The sequence below is a fragment of the Polypterus senegalus genome, chromosome 11 (assembly GCF_016835505.1).
Source record: "Polypterus senegalus isolate Bchr_013 chromosome 11, ASM1683550v1, whole genome shotgun sequence".
NCBI lineage: Eukaryota > Metazoa > Chordata > Cladistia > Polypteriformes > Polypteridae > Polypterus > Polypterus senegalus.
Window position 1 is genome coordinate 106,114,063 of NC_053164.1, and position 21,257 is coordinate 106,135,319.

At 38.6% G+C, this 21,257-nt stretch overlaps 1 protein-coding gene across 3 annotated transcripts in view; it reads left to right on the forward strand.

Annotated features, from left to right (window-relative positions):
* arhgef39 (Rho guanine nucleotide exchange factor (GEF) 39) overlaps positions 1-21,257 on the forward strand; it is a 144,612-nt gene that overhangs the window by 70,352 nt on the left and 53,003 nt on the right. For all 3 annotated transcript variants that reach the window (XR_005635612.1, XM_039769435.1, XM_039769436.1), the window contains one exon: positions 467-595. Coding sequence is in view for 2 of the 3 variants with exons in the window: in XM_039769435.1 (XP_039625369.1) it covers positions 467-595 (129 nt within the window). In the remaining variant the exon portion in view is untranslated. The remainder of the gene's footprint in view (positions 1-466; positions 596-21,257) is intronic.

The following is a 21,257-nucleotide window of genomic DNA, read 5'->3' on the forward strand; positions in this document are numbered from 1 at the left end:
CTACTTTAAAGTAAACATCTTGCATAATTTACTTTAGATTTTTATATAAATTACCCGTCTCTTACTAAAAATTTCTGTGCATTCAGTTTCAGTTGCTAAAAATGTATGCATTTTTATAACTTCATACTGTATATAGGATTGACTTTGACCTGTTTTCTCTTTGTTTAAATATTATTTTTCCCTAATGGTTTTGTAGCATCAACTTTCCGTCTTGCTTTTTGCTGTTTCACTCTGATCTATTTATACATAGGTTTATAAACATGATCATAATGTAAGTTGAAAAAAGAACAGCAGCTACTGGTGACTCTGTACTTAATTTGAAATTATTTTTTTATCTTAAAATAGTTGTGGAATTTATATCAGCTACACTCTATAATAGTGAAAGTGTGTAGTTTATTTTTATAACCCCATATTTCTTGGACATTTTAAATGGCTGAGTAAAATGTTATTCTTTGTCCTTACACAGGAACTTTGAAGGCAGTTTCTGACATATCTCACCATATCCAGGATAGTGCAAGGAAACGTGAAAATTACCAGAATATACATAGAGTTCAGAAACTGTTGAAAGGACGAAAAACCATGGTTCTGGCATCAGGTGTGTTACACTTATCCATTATTCCTTTTATCTTTCTTGAATAACAGTTCAATCTTATTTGTTTTTGCACAGTGAACTGAAATGCCAGTACAAAGTATACATTATGTATTATCACATTTAATTAGTTCAAACTCACATTTTTTTTTTCTGAGTTTGCTGCCTTTTTTGTTTTACACTAAATAAAGACAGTGATTATAATTGAAAATTGAAGCTAGCTCTCTGACATCTGGGATGTGTGGCCCTTTTTCAGAGTTTTTTCTCTTTGTTTGTCTCCAGAGAGATTCCCACATGTGTACTATACAAAGAAGTGTAGTCATGAAAGCATCGACCATGCTCCCTGAGGACCAATTAATGGTTCTCTAAATCTTGTGTGCCGGCAGATAAAAAGGAAGCTGAAGTATGTGTGAGGGAAAGATGAATACTCAACTAGCACCAGGCAGATTTTTTCAGATGCGAATTGAAACTTAAATCTATTCTTTTCTAAATTCATTGGGCTTTGGATGTACAGATTTCCTTGTCATCCAGTAACATAGAGTTTTCACTTCTTAACACTCACTTTATTATTCTTCCTCCTGTTACTTGCAAAGAACTGAATAACTTTATAAATCCATGACCTTCAGTGTCTGCGCATATATAAGTGGAATTGGAGGGCAAATATTTTTTTCTGTTTATCATCAGTAAGTGAAGGATACATCTATAGTCTTCTTTCCTCTGTGTGTCTTTTCTCCTAAATGTCAGGATTGCCTGTGTTGCATCATATCAATATAAGTCAAATTTGACTAATTATTAGTTACTATGTCAAAGGCAAATATTATTCTGTTACAATTAGATATTGTTGTTTATATGCTAGAAAAAATAAAAATGTAACATAGTGTCACTCATGGTTCTCAGAAAAGACAAAATATTTACTAAATATTGCACATTAATCTTCTATTGATTTTCAGTAAAAGCATATACAGTATGAACAAATAGATGAACATACTGTTGATGATCTAATTTGTACTTCTGCATTTTTCATAATTGTTGTTGTCAAGAAAGTGCTACCAATTGATGAATATATTTTGTTTCAATATTGTTAAATACAAAACATACTCATTATTGTACTCTATTGTATTTTCCTTCATTATTGTATTTAAGGTAACACTGGAAGCCAATGTGCAAAATTAAATGAAACAAATTGAATTTAGAAAGAGGGACAAGAGATGTTGATTTACCACTTTCCTGAATAAGGGGCCCGAGCTGCCTCGAAAGCTTGCATATTATAATGTTTTTAGTTAGCCAATAAAAGGTGTAATTTTGCTTGATATCTCACTGCATCCATAATGACTAACATGCTACAACACCCTACAACAGTAGATGTGCAGGAAGGTAATCCTGTCCCTGGATTGAAACTTAAGCATGTTAACCATCATGCCATCATCATATCCTGTTTCTCTTTCTGATCACACAATAATATCTTGCCTTTTGCTCTTATTGCCACTTGCTCTAACTCCGAGCTGCCCAAGCTGCCTTGAGCAGGAGGCAAGGCCAAAATTTATATTTTAAAAAACTGAATTCTGGCAAAAAGTACCCATTTGCCAAATTTCTTTTCCATGATTTGTAAAATAAAATTGGGCATAAAGAATAAACATAGAAGTAGAGAGTGTGCATAAAGTGTTTAGTTTGGATATTTTGAAATCAGAAGCCCATTGAGGAAGGGAATGGTCTCTACCACAATACAAAAATAAGTATCACTTTAAGTTCCTTATCAGAAGTAAAATATAAAAATTAAAAAAAGGTAAATACAAATCTAAATAAATACACAATATAGAGTGTATCCAGAAAGTATTCACAGCGTATCACTTTTCCACATTTTGTTATGCTACAGCCTTATTCCAAAATTGATTAAATTCATTTTTTTTCCTCACAATTCTACACACAACACCCCATAATGACAACATGAAAAAAGTTTACTTGAGGTTTTTTGCAAATTTATTAACAATAAAAAAACTGAGAAATCACATGAACATAAGTATTCACAGCCTTTGCTCAATACTTTGTCGATGTACCTTTGGCAGCAATTACAGCCTCGAGTCTTTTTGAATATGATGCCACAAGCTTGGCACACCTATCCTTGGCCAATTTCGCCCTCTCCTCTTTGCCGCACCTCTCAAGCTCCATCAGGTTGGATGGGAAGCGTCGGTGCCCAGCCATTTTAAGATCTCTCCAGAGATGTCCAATCAGATTCAAGTCTGGCCTTTGGCTGGGCCACTCAAGGACATTCACGGAGTTGTCCTGAAGCCACTCCTTTGATACCTTGGCTCTGTGCTATGGGTTGTTGTCCTGCTGAAAGATGAACCGTCACCCCAGTCTGAGGTCAAGAGCACTCTGGAGCAGGTTTTCATCCAGGATGTGTCTGTACATTGCTGCAGTCATCTTTCCCTTTATCCTGACTAGTCTCCCAGTTCCTGCCGCTGAAAAACATCCCCACAGCATGATGCTTCTACCACCATGCTTCACTGTAGGGATGGTATTGGCCTGGTGATGAGCGGTGCCTGGTTTCCTCCAAACGTGACGCCTGCCATTCACACCAAAGAGTTTAATCTGAGAGTCCTTCATGTGCCTTTTGGCAAACTCCAAGCGGGTTGCCATGTGCCTTTTACTAAGGAGTGGCTTCCGTCTGGCCACTCAACCATACAGGCCTGATTGGTGGATTGCTGCAGAGATGGTTTTCCTTCTGAAAGGTTCTCCTCTCTCCACAGAGGACCTTTGGAGCTCTGACAGAGTGACCATAGGGTTCTTGGTCACCACCCTGACTAAGGCCCTTCTCCCCCGATTGCTCAGTTTAGATGGCCGGCCAGCTCTAGGAAGAGTCCTGGTGGTTTCGAGTTTCTTCCACTTATGGATGATGAATGCCACTGTGCTCATTGGGACCTTCAAAGCAGCAGATATTTTTCTGTAGCCTTCCCCAGATTTGTGCCTTGAGGCAATCCTGTCTCTGAGGTCTACAGATAATTCCTTTGACTTCATGCTTGGTTTGTGCTCTGACATGAACTGTCAACTGTGGGACCTTATATAGACAGATGTGTGCCTTTCCAAATCATGTCCAATCAACTGAATTTACCACAGGTGGACTCCAATTAAGCTGCAGAAACATCTCAAGTATGATCGGGGAAACAGGATGCACCTGAGCTCAATTTTGAGCTTCAAGGCAAAGGCTGTGAATACTTATGTACATGTGATTTCTGTTTTTTTAATTTTAATAAATTTGCAAAAACCTCAAGTACACTTTTTTAATGTTGACGTTATCGTGTGTTGTGTGTAGAATTCTGAGGAAAAAATTGAATTTAATCCATTTTGGAATAAGGCTGTAACATAACAAAATGTGGAAAAAGTGATGTGCTGTGAATACTTTCCGGATGCACTGTAAGTTACAAACTATGTAATTATCTTTGCAGTATTATTTGTTATCGCCGTTGTATCTGAGGATCTCTCCGGGTCTGGATTTAAAACACAAAGTCTCTGGCCATTGTAATTTTGTGAGTGTTCACATTAGGGATAGATGCAAATAAATTTTGGAAGAAACACAGATATTAATCAAAATTATTTTGTATTAGATAAATTTCCCATCACCATGACATTGCCCTTCATTATCAGATGTTGCATCTGTCACTACAAATAGAATAGTTCTGTGTATTAAAATTGCCACACCCCTGGTTTTCTTTGCTTGTATAGACTGCAAAATTTGGCCAGACCACTCTCTTTGCAACTGAAGCTGGTCCTAGCTTAATAAGCGAGTGTCCTGTAAAAATACTATCTTGGCATTTAGACTTGTTAAGTGCAAGAGTACTGTCTTTTTTTTTAATTCATTATTGTGACCCTTGGCATTCCAGCTTACTATTTGGTCATGGAAATATTTCTCTCTAAACTTTTATTGACATTTTGTAGACTTATCTTAAGGTAGTACATTGTTCATATGATAATTTTGACATAGATGTTTTATTATTGCCAAGTAATACAGCTATGAAGCGTCTTATGTTGTCACTAACGGTTTTTGGGGTATCAGGGATAAAATAGAAATAGCATTGCTCTCTTTCTCTCCAACCCTTAGCCCATTAAATCTCCATCCCCCCCTTTATGTTTCTGCAAGTGAGGCAAGCTGCACTTTGCGAAGTCCTGGTCCTCTGACAATGCAAATCGTAAAATAATGTTTATGTTAATTTAAGACAGTTATTATGGCAAGAATGGTTATAATGTCTGTTCTGCGTGCTTTCTCTTTCCCATGCCATTTCGTGTTACAATATTTCATGTCAACATAAGCAGATTACAACAGGAATATCGTAGACAGAATTAAAGTTGTTTCAGTGTGGTGTTTCAATGATACAATGCTCATGTTTTGACACAATTCAGTAAGAACACGTTTTATATGAGTGATTAGTAAGAATGTTTCATATTAAAATCATTTAAGTATGTAAGCATATCTGAAATGTCATTTAGATTAGACCATAGGTGATTTGTGAATTAGTGGCTTAAATCAATATCACTAATAAATACGTAAACATGAATATTCTTAAGTGAAAAACCTGTAGCTATTACATTTTTAACTTAAAGTTAAATTTATTAGGCTAAAATCAACAGCATATGAAATTCAATTTTAATCCGGTCAAGAAAAACAAAACAAGAAACTTGCCAGAAATGAGTAACAACTGCTTATCTCCCTGCTGTACCAACTGCCCCACCTCTAGTCTTTTTTGTTTCTTGTGAAGGCTGGAAAGGTATTGGCCTTATTATCAATAATATTTTGGTTCATTCCTTCCAACTGATGTTATAAAATCTTTTGATGGTTTAGAGTCACCACAAGGCACTGGCAATACCCGAATAATAAAAAAAATTACATCAGGTGAAAGCATCGAATTGTCTGACAGCATTGGGCAGAAAGACTCCCAGAGGCACTTCTTAGCACACCGTGCTCCAAGAAAGCACCTCCTGATGGGGATGGAGGGGTTTTTTTTGTCATAGAAAAATAATCTAAACTTTTAAAACCTTGTTCATGAAATTGACATGTCAAATAAGACTACTTAACTTATGTTTTTTTTCTCAAATTTAATTAGTAATAGAGTAATTTAAAGGCATCCTAGAGGGACGCTTTAAGTAGTGAGCAGTTCAACACTTACATATCCATTTATACCAAGATTATGCAACTACAGTATTCCCTCGCTATATCGTGCTTCGACTTTCGCGGCTTCACTCTATCGCGGATTTTAAATGTACGCATACGTGTTTCGCTTTGTAAAGAGTTAATTCTCTATAGTCTATTGTGTTTATCTTTGTGTGTAGTCAAGCCCTTCGTTATGACTCCAAAACGATCTGCTCCTGCTACTGCTTCAGGGGCCGTGCCCAAGCGGCAATGGAAGATGCTAACGATTGCCGAAAAGGTAAACGTTTTGTATATGTTGAAGGAAGGGAAAAGCTACACCGCTGTAGGATGCCATTACGGCATCAATGGGTCCACAATTCTTTTTATCTAAAAAGGAGGAAAAGAATATAAGATCTACGCCACAGTATCCTTTTAACCAGGGCGAAAAATGAGTTGTAAGTGGATGTAATAAGGCGGTAGTCTGGATGGAATCTGCTTTAGGGATTTGGATTGAAGACTGCCGGAAGAAGAACAACGGCGGTGCTACACAGTCGCCTGAAGAGGCTCTTGGATAGTCCGACCTTGATCAGGGCATTAGTGAGCTCTTGGACAGTCTGTGATGCCACTTGCCGGCATTGGTTGCACCAATGCATAACTTCCCAGAAGTTCCCAGTTTAATTCAGATCATGGGAATGTGCGGGTCAATCAATGACATCAATGCCTTTGTAACCCAGAGACTGCCTACACACTCTGGCCACATGAGGCCAGGCATTATCCTGAAACCGGAGGAATCCAGGGCTCACTGTGCCAGTGTAAGTTCTGACAGTGGCTGTAGCACGTAGAGGTTTCTGTGACCCTCCAAGTATATCCCTCCCCAGGCCATCATTGACCAACAGCCAAACTGGTCATGCTGGCCAATGTTGCAGGTTGCATAACAATGACCAGACTCTTCCCCAGACTCTTTCACATCTGTCACATGTGGTCAGTATTAACTTGCTCTCATCTGTGAAGAGAACATACACTAATGATGGAGCTGTCAATTGTGGTTTTCTGTGTTGAATGCTAATTGAACTGCACATTGATAGACTGTGAGCACAGATCTCACTAGAGGTCATCAGGCCGTCATGCCTCCCTCATTGAGTCTGTTTCTGACAGTTTGGTTGAAACATACACACCAGTTGCCAGCTGGAGGTCTTTTTGTAGGACTCTGGCAGTGTTATTCCTGTTCCTTCTTGCACAATTGGGCAGATACTAGTCCTACTGCTGGGTTGATGCCCTTTTACAGCCCTATCCAGCTCTGCTTGTGTAATTAGTATTTCCTCCATGATGCTGAGAGACGCAGCAATCTTCCTTGTGACAGCACGTATGGATGTGCCATCCTGGAGGAGCTGGACTACTTGTGCAATATGAATCGGCTGCAGGTACTGCTTCCTGTTACCAATATTGTCAAAGACACTAGCAAAATACAAAACTAAAGAAGTATTGTTCAGGAAGGGTAAGAAGAGAGCAATTGTGTGTGACCACCACCTATAAAACCAGTCTCTTTTAAGGGTTTGTCTTGCTGTTGCCTCTCCAGTGCACTTTTCACTATTGTCACTTTCATTTGCACCAAGCAGGTGAAGTTGATTTACAATCGCTTATGCTTCTTAACTGGACAGATTGATATCCCTGAAGCTTAATTAACTTGGTGTTAGACTGTAATGATTAAGTGTTCCCTTTATTTTTTTGAGCAGTGTATATTCTTGAATATATTATGTGGGTGCTAAATTCAGAATTGTTTGTATTTTATTTATTTTTTTTGTTTTAAATGCACCGTTTAAAAGCTCATATAACTTGCTTTTATGAAAACTAAAATATTGAATCACTCACCATCCTAACAGCATGCCTGTAAGCAGAATTTTTAATGTTAAAATGCATGAATGATTGCTTTGTTTGTTTAGAACAGGGGTGGCCAACTCTGATCCCGGAGTACCACTATGGCTGCAGATTTTTTTTCCAACCCTTTTGCTTAATTACAAGATAATCCTCACAATAACCTATCTTATTTAATTTTATTTCTTGTTAGTGTTTTAACTCTACTCTGTCAATTCATTCTTAAATCGTAGATTTTGTTCCTTGATTTTTTTTTTTTTCCTGATTAATTTTCAGTTGTTCACTTTCTCTTAAGTTTCCTTCTGAGTACTTAATTAAACCAAATAGTGAATGATAAATACATACAGGTGGAAATGGTGACCAGCTAGATGTAGAGTTGCCGGTTCCTTTGCCATTTGCATCTTATTCCTAGTAACAAGCAGTTTAAACAATTAATACAGCTGTCTTAAGACTAAAATAAGTAATTAAGGCTCCAAAATCTTAACAAGTGAGACAACTAAAATGAAGGATAAAAATGTCACTTGAGTAATAAATGCTTCATCAGCAGTGAATGATTTCTCATGAAGCAATTGTAGTTCATTGTTGTGGTGGTAGAAAGGATATTCATTTGGCTAATTATGAGCAAATGTCATAAGGAAATGCCCATTGAATTTTGCAGAGTGCTCCCCAATCCAAGTGTTTCTTATTCAAAGGCTATGATCTAACTTTATTGAGCTGTAACTTAGTTTCTATACATTCTAGGTGGATTTGCAGGGTTAGAAACCTGCTAGATGTTTTTTTCTAGCAGTGCTTTACAAGACCAGAGCTGAAAATGTTTTGTTTACAGAAAAAATCTCACTTCAATTCTAGCATACTTGCTAAGCAGTCTGTATATTTGAATTGTTTGAAAGGGGATTACTTATTCAGAATCAATAGAGAGAAACTAATTATCAGGGATACCTATGCTTGCTTTTTTTGCTATGTACAAAAATACATGGCAGTACTGTACATCTGGTTAGATTTTATATTCAAAATTAATATCCACACTGAAAGTGCAGGGGCAGAACAATAGGAAATCCCATTAAGCAAGAGTTGAAATTAAAGCAATATTTACTATAGCTTCTGAATAATATGAGTTATAACAAAAGTCTGCACCCCCTGTGCCCCTTCAGAAATGAGACTAGGTTCCCCTTCTTAAGGAATTTCCTCATAAGTAATCCCAGAATGGGCTTAAACATTGCCACATCAGAGAACTTTGAATCTAGAATCTGCAGTTAAACTTTTATCAAGAAGGAGAAGAAACCAGACATACTATATTAAGCAAGTGTTTGGTGTTTAGAAGTTGGTAAGCCAGCCACTAATAACACAGAGACACAAGTCTGTGGTAGAGAGGCCAGTTTGGGCAGTAAAGCTTTCCATCTCTAATTATTTTTAAACTTTGTGTTTTGCCTTTAATATTCCTTGCTCTATATATTTATTTAAAACAAGAGAAAACAGTTCATTATGTCACAGGCAATGGTGTCCGTTGTCATATTAGGATTGGCAAATATTTATATTAATTTTATATTTCTTTGATTTGTGTCCAGAACATCATGGTTCCATGCCGTAAAACAATAAAATGTGAGAAAAAAAATATACAAATTAATTTTTTTATAGCCCCTGTACCCTCCTGCCAAGAAACAGTTGTTTATGTGAATAACATGAACTCGTTATATTTGGGGGTAGTCCCAAAAGAGATTAGAAACCTCACACCAAAGCCCCCGAGAAAGCTCTCTCATAGACGCTGGTCCAGACAACACTACAGTTCTTCCTGGTTTTCATCAAGTCAGTGAGGGTGTGGCCCGATGTGCAGAATTGAGAATGAACTGACTGTAATACCCTATGAGCCCGAGGAAGCCCTAGCTTGAACTTCTTAGGGTTGGCTGTCAACTCTACCAGCTGTAAACTGTTAAGCACTGCCCGAAGGCGGAAAAGATGAGATTCTCAGTCATTACTGAAAATGACCACATTGTCAAGTTCGGCACCCGCGCACGCAGAATAGGGATGCAGGATCTGGTCCATCATTTGCTGAAAGGTTAGCAGTGTACCATGGAAACCAAAAGGGAGTGCCGTAAATTCAAACACCCCATCCGGAATGGCGAACATGGTCTTCTCACATCTAGACTCCTCCATGGGCACCTGCCAGAGGTCAAGCGTGTAGATATCTGAAGCCTCCCAAGCTTTTCCAACAACTCCACAATACAGAATCGAACCATCTGACTTTGAGATGAATATAATTGGACTTTGCCATTCGCTTTTACTTAGCCAAATAAAGCCCAGTTGAAGCATCTGTCGGACTTCGTCTTGTATCACTTTCTATGTTGCTTCTGGTAGGCGATACAGGAGCACCTGTATAGTAACACCGAGCTGAGTGACAATCTTGTGTTCTGCAATCATCGTCTTGCCAGGCATTGCTGAAAAGACGTCCGAGTTCCCCTTGATCAGTGATAACAATTTCGCTTTCTGTGTGTCGGTGAAATCATCCCCAATCGTGACATCAGTTGTGGGGACTGCTGTGGCTGTGTCCAGGACTTCGTGACAGTTGTGCCACTCCTTTAAAAGATTAATATGCAAAATTTGTACAGGTTTCCGTCACCCGGGAATGGCCTTTGCCATTCGCCCGAAATTTATGTGGATCGGACGGGATCAACACCAGTGTACAATCCCCCTTAAACTCACGGAGTTTACTCATCTTATCGTAATCAGATTTTTGTTCTTTCTACTTGCACTGCTGATGTTCCACTGCAACAGAGGATAATCTGGCCATCTGCTCTTGTAGAAAAATGACTCAATCAAAAAAAAAATACTACCTCCACGGGGTATCTCGCAAGTCCCTGTCAATTCTTCCTGAAAAATGTCCAACATCCCCGAGCAAATAATAATTTGAAAGGGCTCATGCCAGTGGACATTTGCTGGGCCTCCTGGACAGCAAACCAGAGGAAAGGCGCTACCATATCCCAGGATGTTGGATCGTCATGGACCACCTGCCAAATCATCTGTTTTAGTGTTTTATTAAACCGTTCAGTCAGACCATTCATTTGCAGATGATAAACCGTGGAGTGTAACTGCTTAATGCTGAAACTTTCACATAGCTGCTTCATGATGCGAGACATAAAGGGTGTGCCTGATCATTGAGGGTCTCACGAGCGATACCAATACGTGTGAACCTATCTGAGAGCTCTTTTGCAATCTGGGCATCCGCCCGTCGCAACACAGCTGCGTCTGGGTATCTTGTGGCGTAATTGATTAACACAAGCATATACTGAAAGCCACTTTTACTCCTGGGAAGCAGGCCAACAACAACTAATCCCACCCTCTCAAAGTGAACATCTAAAATAGGCATCGGTACAAGGGATGCCCTGGCAAGTCTGTGAGTGGAAACTATTTGACAGTAGGGACAGGCCTTAAACAATCGCTCCATATCCCAGCCCATATTCACCCAATAAAAGTGTTTTGAAATGCACTCCCTTGTCATTTACACAACGAGATGACCCCCCCCAAAACATTACAGTGAACAATTTTTAAAACCTTCGTTTGAGATGTCCATCACCCATGCAATCAGAAATCACCCGATTCAGAAAACCATCCTTAAATAAGAATGTGGTGTTTTAAAAATTTGTCCCTCTCTCTCCAGATAATAAGAACCATTTGCAATGTGGGCTTGTCTGAATGCAAAATCCAAGCTGTTATCGGCTTGTTGTAGGTGAGCAAACTCTGTACTCCGCATTTGTTGCAGAATCGCACTCGACTCCCACTGCTATTTCGTTTTCGGCCGTGTCCTTATTGAGTGTCTGGTCTGAGGATCTGTTGGTGTGCGTAATGGCAGGGAAAAGTTTGCCTGCTGTCCTGGGTCTTCACTTGAGGATTCGTCCACAAGCTGACCCCATGGGTGCAGCACATGTTCACTTTCTTTGTGGTTCTTATAAGTGGTCTGCTGGAGCAAGTCACGGCAGACTATGCAGAGAGTCCAACAGCGGCAAGAATTCAGCTCCGGACAACGTAATAGAGACCTTAAAATTGTCCACCTTTAACATCTTGGGGAAAACTTGCCAGCCGTATACCTGGGCCAGACCGATAGCCATTGTTTGTGCAGGTGGGAGGTGCCATTCCCGAGCCAGATGTCCCTGTTGATCACAGCAAAAGCAGCTGCGTTCAGTCCGCACTATGGTGCTGACACTGTGGTGTCTTCCACCTGTGTGGTGCTGCCGATCCTGAAGGTCTGTGCTGGCTGGATTGAAATCGGGGTCAAGCCTGGGTAGCCCTTTTGTTTTCAGGTGGCTTGTGCACCCTCTAGTCTGAGGGTCAGATCCAGCAGCAAGTGGACGGAATGGAAGAGACACCAGGAGACAGGCAGTTACTCTAGGAGAGCTGGACAGGGCCGTAGAAGGTCCTTAACCCATCAGCAGGACTGGTATCTGCTCCTTTGGGCAAGGAGGAACGGCATGAGCACTGCCAGAGCCCTGCAAAATGACCTCCACCTGGCCACTGGTGTGAATACATCTGACCAAACAAATCAGAAACAGACTTCATGAAGATGGCCTGAGAGCCCAACGTACTCTAGTGGAGGATGACGGAATTGATACTATTTTCTGACCCCCACGATTGCCTGACCTATATCCAATAGAACACCATCCGACGCCACCAGGTTGCACCTCTGACTGTTCAGGAGCTCAGTGATGCCTTGGTTTAGATCTGGGAGGAGATTCCCCCAGGACATCATCTGTCATCTCATTAGGAGCATGCTTCGACATTATCAGGCATGTATACAAGCACGTGTCGGCTTCTATGCAGCTCAGTCTGATTGGAGAGTCAATGCGAACAGGAAACAAATACAGTAGGAAAATACATCTTGTGTTGTGTTTGCTTGCCAATGGTGGTGTCAGCACAATAGAGACAAAGCAAAGCTATCCTTGTATTGGTTCAAGATGGATGAACAAGTCGAATCCTTTCAGTAGCAGAGCATTAACTAGTGTTTCAATAAGTAAGTGGCATGTCAGCAAGCCTGGATTAAGATTCCCACAAGCCCCTGGGTTATGTAATGAATAGAGCTCCTTAATAGAGTGTCAATCATACTTTTAACAGTGCAGCACTTGAATACCTGGTCATTTCATTTAGCACAGTAATTCTCATCTTTACTCTTGACATGTGAACACAAGAACATTTCACATCCCCTTGGTGATTTCAGCAAGGAAACACAACATTATTTTACAGAGTTGCTTGGTTTCTCTTTGTTGATTTTGTCAAGGACACCTGATCATTTCACAAAAATAGGTGGGGATTGGTATTGGGCCTGATGTACAAAAACAGGTGGGAATTGGTATTGGGCCTGATGCACAGTCACCTTTCAACCAAGGACTTGTGGACATGCTCCTAAAATACAGTTACACTTTGATATGGATTTTAACAGGGCAGGCACATGCAATAATGCCGCCCGAGGCAAAGGGCATGATAGCCACCCATTAACTGTTAACCCCTGCATCACCAACAAACCCCAACACACACACACACCAGAGATTTATCCCTTCTAGAAATAAAATGATACACTAAATTCAGATGTATTACTTATTGCTATACAGGCTTAAAAGTAACGTTAAAAGTGCATTCTTGTAGCAAAGGACAAAAAACAATTACTTTTGGGGGAAAAAAATAAAGCGATAAAAGATTAGCTTTAAAAATAAAATGCAAAATAGGCATTTTAAACAATTCATATGTTTCAGATGCTTATGTAAACACTTTGGTTTATGACACTTTTAACAAAGATTGGTTGTAATGACACCTTCCACAGATTCTAGAAATGTAACAAAATTTTACAAAATGGCTTAATCAGAATATACATGTATATAGTGTGCACTGTCCTATCATAAGCACTGGGGAGAGGAGGGCAAAAATGATAAGAATATAGATGATAATTCAGCAATAATAATAAAAATAATTCTCAAACTGGCGTAGATCAGGAAAGACAGAATTGGCAAAATGAAATTAAACAACTGTAGACTTTAAATGCACTGCTAAAGACTTTAATTCAAAGTATAAGCATCTATCCGGTGAGCTTGCATTGAAATTTGTTTTAAAACTTCACAAATCCCATTCTGTGTTGTCTAGCCCAATTAATGACTTCATGATTCTACCCTTCACATTTAATCCTTCTCCTGCTGCACTAAAAAAGTTTTTCATAGCTATAAAAATGGATATTGTGTATCATTGGAAAATAATATTTTATTTGCATACATTAGTTTGATTTCATTAAATGTTTGTTATAAGACTAGTCAGTACTGTATAGTTCAAGGGTCTAAATATAATTTAAATGTTTACAGTTCATGAGTCTGCAACGTGGAAAATAAAGTTATATAAAATGCCACCCTGACTAAAATGTTGGCTGAGGCAATTGCACTGGCCTTGGATTTTAGGCCATACTATTGATAATGATATTGATATGCGGGCAGTAAAGATGATCGATTACCAATACATACTGTACTGATATTGCTGGTGTGTTTTAAGGCTTAGGTTCTCTTAAAATAAATCTAAATAAAAACATTCATCTCCTCCATGCTCCTCAGGTTGCAGCGAGTGATACATGAAGGATTTTAAGTTACATTTTGGCAGTTTAAAAACAAGCTATTCAGTTAAAAACAACTGTAAAATAAACTCTCATATCAAGCAATTGCTTAAGTTTACAGAGGATAGTCTATGTACCGGAAAGCCAAACCTCGGCTCTTTGGAAAGCTGACAAACTGAGCACTTTAAAAATCAAACTTTAGTCACTATTCCAGCATCTGTTTTCTTATTAATGTTCCTCCACAAATTCTCACAATTTGTGTTCTATGAAGCAGTCGCTGCAGTATTCAGATGCAGATGTATAACCATTTATAAACTACTGCTATTTTTTTTCTTTATCTAACTTGATAAATGTCTGAGCTTTGAAACAAGGATGATCTTAGTTATAAAGTGAAAACCTGCATACTTGGATTAAACTGTGCAACAGCTATTTGGTATGGGTGAAGACTTAGAATAACATAGGAAGACATGGAATACAGCATTATAATGGGAAAATGATTAACTTGAAGCACAGTGGTAAGTAAACAAATGACTTTGTTTCCTTTGTAAAAATGTACATTATTATCTCAGTATAATGAATGCCGGTGAACTTTAATGTTTTTAAGCATATGGAAATGTTTAGCATTTCCATTGTTAACACTCAATTTGTTACCTATTATGCCTATCAGTCAAGAGGAGTGGCTTTTCAAACTGCAGTCTTTTATCCTGGAAAAATAATGTAATAAATGTGCTTTGCTTGGAAAAGTTTCAACAACATAATACTGGTGCAAGTACAACTGATACTGATATGAATGTATAGACCAAATATCTGCCTGATATATTGATACCCCAATATTATCAGTTGGGTGGTAGTTGAGATGGAGTATGGTTCCTTCCAACCCAAGGAAAGAACACAGTGAATTTACAGTAGTTAAATGATGAATTATGGATTGTTATTTAGGTTTCAAAAGTCTTTGATTTTTCTTCCGTAGTCTTTCACCATACTGTATACACACTTTTGCCTAAGTAATGGGAAATCTCATGTACTAATGTACTAAAGCAAGTAGTAATTTTGTAGTCAAGGCTTCCAAATATATTACAGAGTGAAAATTAAATCTTCAGATTCATTGCAATTTATAAAAATGGGGCATATCAAGTCTCACAAGCAAAGGGTTGCAGTGCTATCATCTGTAAATATTCAATATTATTCTTAATTTTGTTAAAGTTATTGGGGCTGATATAGATGATTTGAGTAGTGTATGGCAGAGGGGAATGTTAAAGAAACTGGAAATCATCTCAACTGATGACAGTCATCCATTATATGTAGAACTAAAGTTCAGTAAATCAGGAAGGATAGTCACTTTGAAAACCGACACAAATCGCTCCACAAACTCCTTTCTTCCTAGTGCCATATGACTTTTCAATAAGAAATATCTGTGATAATGATTAAGGTTTTTGATATATATCCTGAAATCTTTTTTTTTTGTTTGTTTTTGGTGTAAATATGTATTATCTAACTTCTTTACCTTAATCTTTCTTGTTTCTATTTGTCTGTTTTATCTCATTCTGTGTGTTATTCGATGCAACTGAGAAGGCAAATTTCATGTTTTCTTGTGTAAACATGACTAAATAAAGAAACCTTAATTTGTGGCACACTCTCCTTAGGTATACCCATTAAACTCAAAAACTTTAATTTCTTTAGTGTATTTCTTTTATGTCTGTACTAGCTGTGTTACTGTCTAAGTTGGGTTGAAATCAATGGAGACCTCAGCATTAACGTTTGCAGTGCACCATGCATATGTCTCTGTTATTTGCCATTTGGTATGGGATTTATAAAAAGCAGTGTTAATGTTTGTGATGAACAATCTATTGGAATGACAGTAACATAGCAACTAGACGGCACACAATCAGATACACAGGCACTTATCCTACTATTAAGGTGGGTTTGCTAATCTCTTCCAGTTTATCAGAATAAGTCTGCGTGCCAAAAGTGTAGTGTATGCAATCACAATTTGTTTGTCTTTCTCCACTTTAAGCCCCTCTGGAAGAGCCCCAAACACAGCTGTTAATGGGTTAGGAGGGATTGTGAGTCCAAGGCTGTCTGAAGGTAATTAAAATTTTGTCCAGAATAATGTTAATTTGGTGCAGGCCCAGAACATGTGACCCAGTGAGGCTGGGACTTGGTTGCAACGTTCGCAGGTTGGATCATGCCCTGGAAACATTTTGGAGAGTTTTAGTCGAGACAGATGTGCTTGATATATAATTTTGAGTTGTATAATTATATGCTTTGCGCATATGGAGCTTGAGTGAATTCTCTGCATTGCTACTTTCCACTCCTTTTCTGATATATTAATTGAGAGATCTTTTTCCCAGTGTCCTCTTGGATCTTTGAAAGGGAGGGATAGTAAAATGATTTTATATATTGTAGAGATGGAGTCTAAGTCCTTGAGATTGAGCAATATTTTTTCCAGCATGGATGAGGGTGCAAGATGAGGAAAATCTGGAAGGTTCTGTTTAACAAAGTTCCTGATTTGAAGATAGTGAAAGAAATGTGTAGCTGGAATGTTAAATTTGGAATGTAATTGTTCATAGGATGCAAAGACGTTGTCTATATAAAGATCTCTAAGCAAGTTAATTCCAAATTTTTTCCAGATATTAAAAACTGCATATGTTTGTGAAGGTTGAAAGAGGTGGTTCTCTTGCAGAGGTGCCACAGATAGAAGCTTCTCCGTCTTAAAATGCTTTCTACATTGGTTCCAGATTCTAAGTGAGTGGAGCACAATTGGGTTATTAGTGTATATTGCCGATAGCGTGTGTTTATTGGAGCACAGAGCAAGGAATACAAAGAAGTACTGCAGGATTTTACTTCTATTGCGGTCCATGCCTGTGTATGTTCTTCTATTTGTGTCCAGGTTCTTATCACCTGTATATTTGCTGCCCAGTAATAAAACTGGAAGTTAGGTAGAGCCATGCCGCCTTCTGCCTTTTGTCTTTGTAGGGTCGCTCTTTTGATGCGTGGATGTTTTGAATTCCAAATAAATGAGGTTATTGTTGAATCTAATTGCTTAAAAATGATTTATTAATGTATATTGGATGTTTTGAAATAAAAAGGAGCTTAGGAAGAATATTCATCTTAACAGTGTTAATTCTTCCAGCTAGTGTGAGATGAAGGGTTGACCATCTATGCAAGTCTTGTTTAATTTTTTCCATGCAGGCGAGAAATTTTGTTGATATAGAGCTTTATGTTTACTTGTCATGTTTACCCGAGGTATTTAAACTGTTCTGCAATGATAAAAGGTAGGGTATCTAATCTAATATTATATGCTTGAGAATTCACTGGAAAGAGTACACTTTTATTCAGATTAATTCTGAGACCAGAGATCTTTTGAAATTCTGTGAGTGCTGCTAAGACTGCAGGCACAGAATTTTCTGGGTCCGATATATACAGTACCATATCATCTGCATATAATGAGATTTTCTGTTCCAGTCCTTCTCTGCTAATCCCCTTTATCTGATCAGTATTTCGACAATGTATTGCCAGTGGTTCAATGGCAATTTCAAACAACAGCGGTGACAAGGGCATCCTTGTCTAGTGCCACGTTCTAGTTTAAAGTAGTCTGAGCAAATGTTGTTGATGCAAACTGAAGCTTCTGGGTTAGTATACAGTAATTTAATCCATGCACAAATGTTCGGGCCAAACCCAAACTTCTCCAATGTAGTAAAAGGTATTTCCATTCAATCATGTCGAATGCTTTTTCTGCATCCAATGATAATAATATTTCTGGGGTGTTTGATTTAGTTGGTGAGTATATTACATTAAACAGGTCGAAGATTTGAAGATAAGTGTCGGCCCCTAATAAATCCAGTTTGGTCTTGTGATATTACGAGGGAGCACTTTCTCCATCCTTCTAGCTATGATTTTAGAGAGTATTTTAACGTCGTTATTCAGAAGTGAGATTGGTCTGTAAGATGCACATTGTAATAAGTCCTTATTTTGTTTTGGAATAACAGTGATTAGTGCTTGGCGAAAGGTTTGAGGAAGAGATTGGTTATCTCTGGCTTCTGTAAGTGTTGCTAATAGGATGGGAGCTAGCTGAGCGGAGAATTTCTTGTAAAATTCTGTAGGGTAGCCATCAGGGCCTGCTGCTTTCCCACCTTGGAGTGACTTTATAGCATCTAGTAATTCTGATAAGCAGAGGTTTATCAAGTTCCTCCACACTAAAAGCGTCTATTTGTGGTATCTGTAATGTATCCAGAAATGCATTAGATTGTGTATTGTCTTCTATTAAACTCAGTAGTATATAGGGATTTATAGTAGTCTCTGAAAGTGTGCATTATATTTTTGTGTTCGATGATTTTATCTCCGTTCGTGTTGGTGATTACCAAGATTGTTTTGCGCACTTCTTGCTTGTGAATTTGTTGAGCTAAAAGCTTATCAGCTTTCTCTCCATGTTCATAATAATGATGTCTGGATTTGTAGATTAGTTGTTCAGTTTCTGTAGAGTCTTGCTTGGTAGTCTGGCGTGTTCTTCATCTATTTTAGTAATTTTGCTTTTTATCTCTGCTACTTTCTTCGCTTCGGATTTATTTCTGTGGGAAAGATATGAGATAATCTGTCCTCTTAAGAAGGCCTTAAGAGTTTCCCCAAGTATTCCTGCAGAGATCTCGGGTGATGTATTTGTCTCTAGAAAGAATTTGATTTGTTTGGATATAAATTCTGTACAATTCTCGTCAGCTAATAGAAGCGGGTTGAGGCGCCATCTGTGGGGTGAGTGTATGGGGCTTAGTAATTTTAGCTCCAAGATCATAGGTGCATGGTCAGAAATAACAATAGCATCGTATTTGCAAGATTTAATCATAGGCAAGAAGTTATTGTCTATAAAGAAGTAATCAATCCTTGAGTAGCAATGATGTACTGGTGAGTAGAAAGAATATGTTCTTGAATTTGGGTTTAAAAACCTCCAGGAGTCTGATAAGTTGTGATCAGTTATAAACTTTGTAATTATCTTTGCGGTGTTAGATGCCGTTCCCCCTGTGGAGGAAGTCCTATCTAAAAGTGGATTTAGAACACAAAGTCCCCAGCCATTATAACTTTATGAGTGTTCAGATTGGGAATGGATGCAAATAAATTTTGTATAAATTCCTTATCATCCACATTAGGTGCATAAACATTTATCAAAATCATTTTACAGTTCTCCTATGACCATTACATATCTCCCTTCAGGATCCAATACTACATCTGATGCTACAAATGGTACTGTTCTATGTATAAGAATTCCCACACCTCTAGTTTTCTTTGTAAAACTAGAATGGAACATTTGCCAGTCCAGTCTTTTTGCAGCCGGAACTGATCCTTGCTTAGTAAGTGGGTCTCCTGTAAAAATACTATTTTAGTATTTAGACCTGTTAGGTGAGAGAGTACTTTCTTTCTCTTAAATTCGTGATTCAGGCCTTTAACATTCCACCTTACGAAGTTAACTGTCCCATCATGGAGACACTGATTCTGAGTTTTTGATGTCATTTTATAGTCTTAACTGGAAGTGAGACAGCTTCGGCCTTAATTTCCTGTTTCCCCTAGAGTTGTTGCCATGCAGCTTATTATTGCGTTGCTAGTTATAATTATAAAGATTAATAGGATAGATTAGGTATAGATCAAGCCTGCTCTCTTTCTCATCCCCCCTTAACCCCCCACTCTCCCTTTTGCCTCCCAAGTGAGGCTAAAACCCACTTCACACAGTCCCAGTCCTCTGACATACCCAGAGACAGAGCACATCCAAAGCAAAACAAGCCCCAATGCGGCGGCGCTTTAGGGTTAAAAGATAGAGATATCTATTACCAATATAGTCTTTAAAAAAGAAAAAGTAATTAAGCACAATAAAACATAAACAGATAGCGTCCTAGTAATACTAAGTAATAATGAGAATATATGCTGATAAAAACCCATATTTTAAAACGAATAGATCAGACAGTAGATTATTAATCTTTGCTTTATCATTAACCGCCATGACTCACTATTATGTATCAGAATAGTCCCGGGATCAGCTTTCTTAGTTCCTTTTCTGCTTCTTATTTTCTAGCGGAGACATAGAATTGACCCTGCCATTCCACTTTAAGTTTTGCCGGATACAAGAGGCTGTATTTGACGCTGGCTTGCTGCAACGCTGTTTAATGTTGTAGAAGGCTGCGCATTTAGTAGCTGTTGCTGGAGAGAAGTCTGGGAAGATACGAATGTGGTTATTTTCCTATATAATATCTTCCTGGTTTCTGAGGAGTGCCATCACCTCTAGCTTAAATGATAATCGTTCAAAACGAACTATAAAAGATCTGGGTCTGGGTCTAACGGTGTTTGATCCGTGTACGCGGTAAGCCGCTGCTGTCGCAGATTCTGCTTTAAAGTCGTCCCCAATTATTTTAGAAAAAAGTTCAGCTGCGAATTTCACAGGGTTTGAACTTTCTCCATTCTCAGGCAAACCTTCAATTCTGACATTATACCTTCTACTTCTATCTTCCAAAGCAGTCAGTCTTTCTCTGAGTTTTTTGCATTCGGAGCTGACATTTTCTGCTTTTTCTTCAGCACTGGTAAATTTTCGGCTAATTCAATCCTAGTCGTGAATGTCTCCTTGAGATCCTCCAATTGATCAGTAAGCGTTTCAATTTTACCCAGCACCTGTCGCATCTCCACTTGCATTTCTTGTCGCAGCCTTTCCATTGCCTGTTGCAGCATCAGCCATTGCGTTTCGTTTGCTTGTTGCAACTCCTGACGCTGTGTTTTCATTTGCTTGTTGCCATTCCTGTTTCAATTCCTGTTTCAGTCTCATGTGCCTTTGACCTTGCTTTCTCATTTGCCTTCTCGGTTTTCTTTATATCTTGTATGAGCTCAGCGAGCATCACCTCCAGTTTAGACATTTCAATTGTGCTTTCTTGTACCGTAGGTGAAGCGTCAGGCTCTAGTGTAGCCAGTGTCCCCACTCTTCCCGGCTCGCGTGGAGTAATTGAGATCGCAGACTGTAAGGCCTTTTCCAGTTTCAGGTGTTCTCCGATCAGCGAGCTATCGAGATCTGCACTCACGATCGTACATTCGTTCCCCTTTTCACTCTCAGCCGGCGACGATGTAGCGGACCT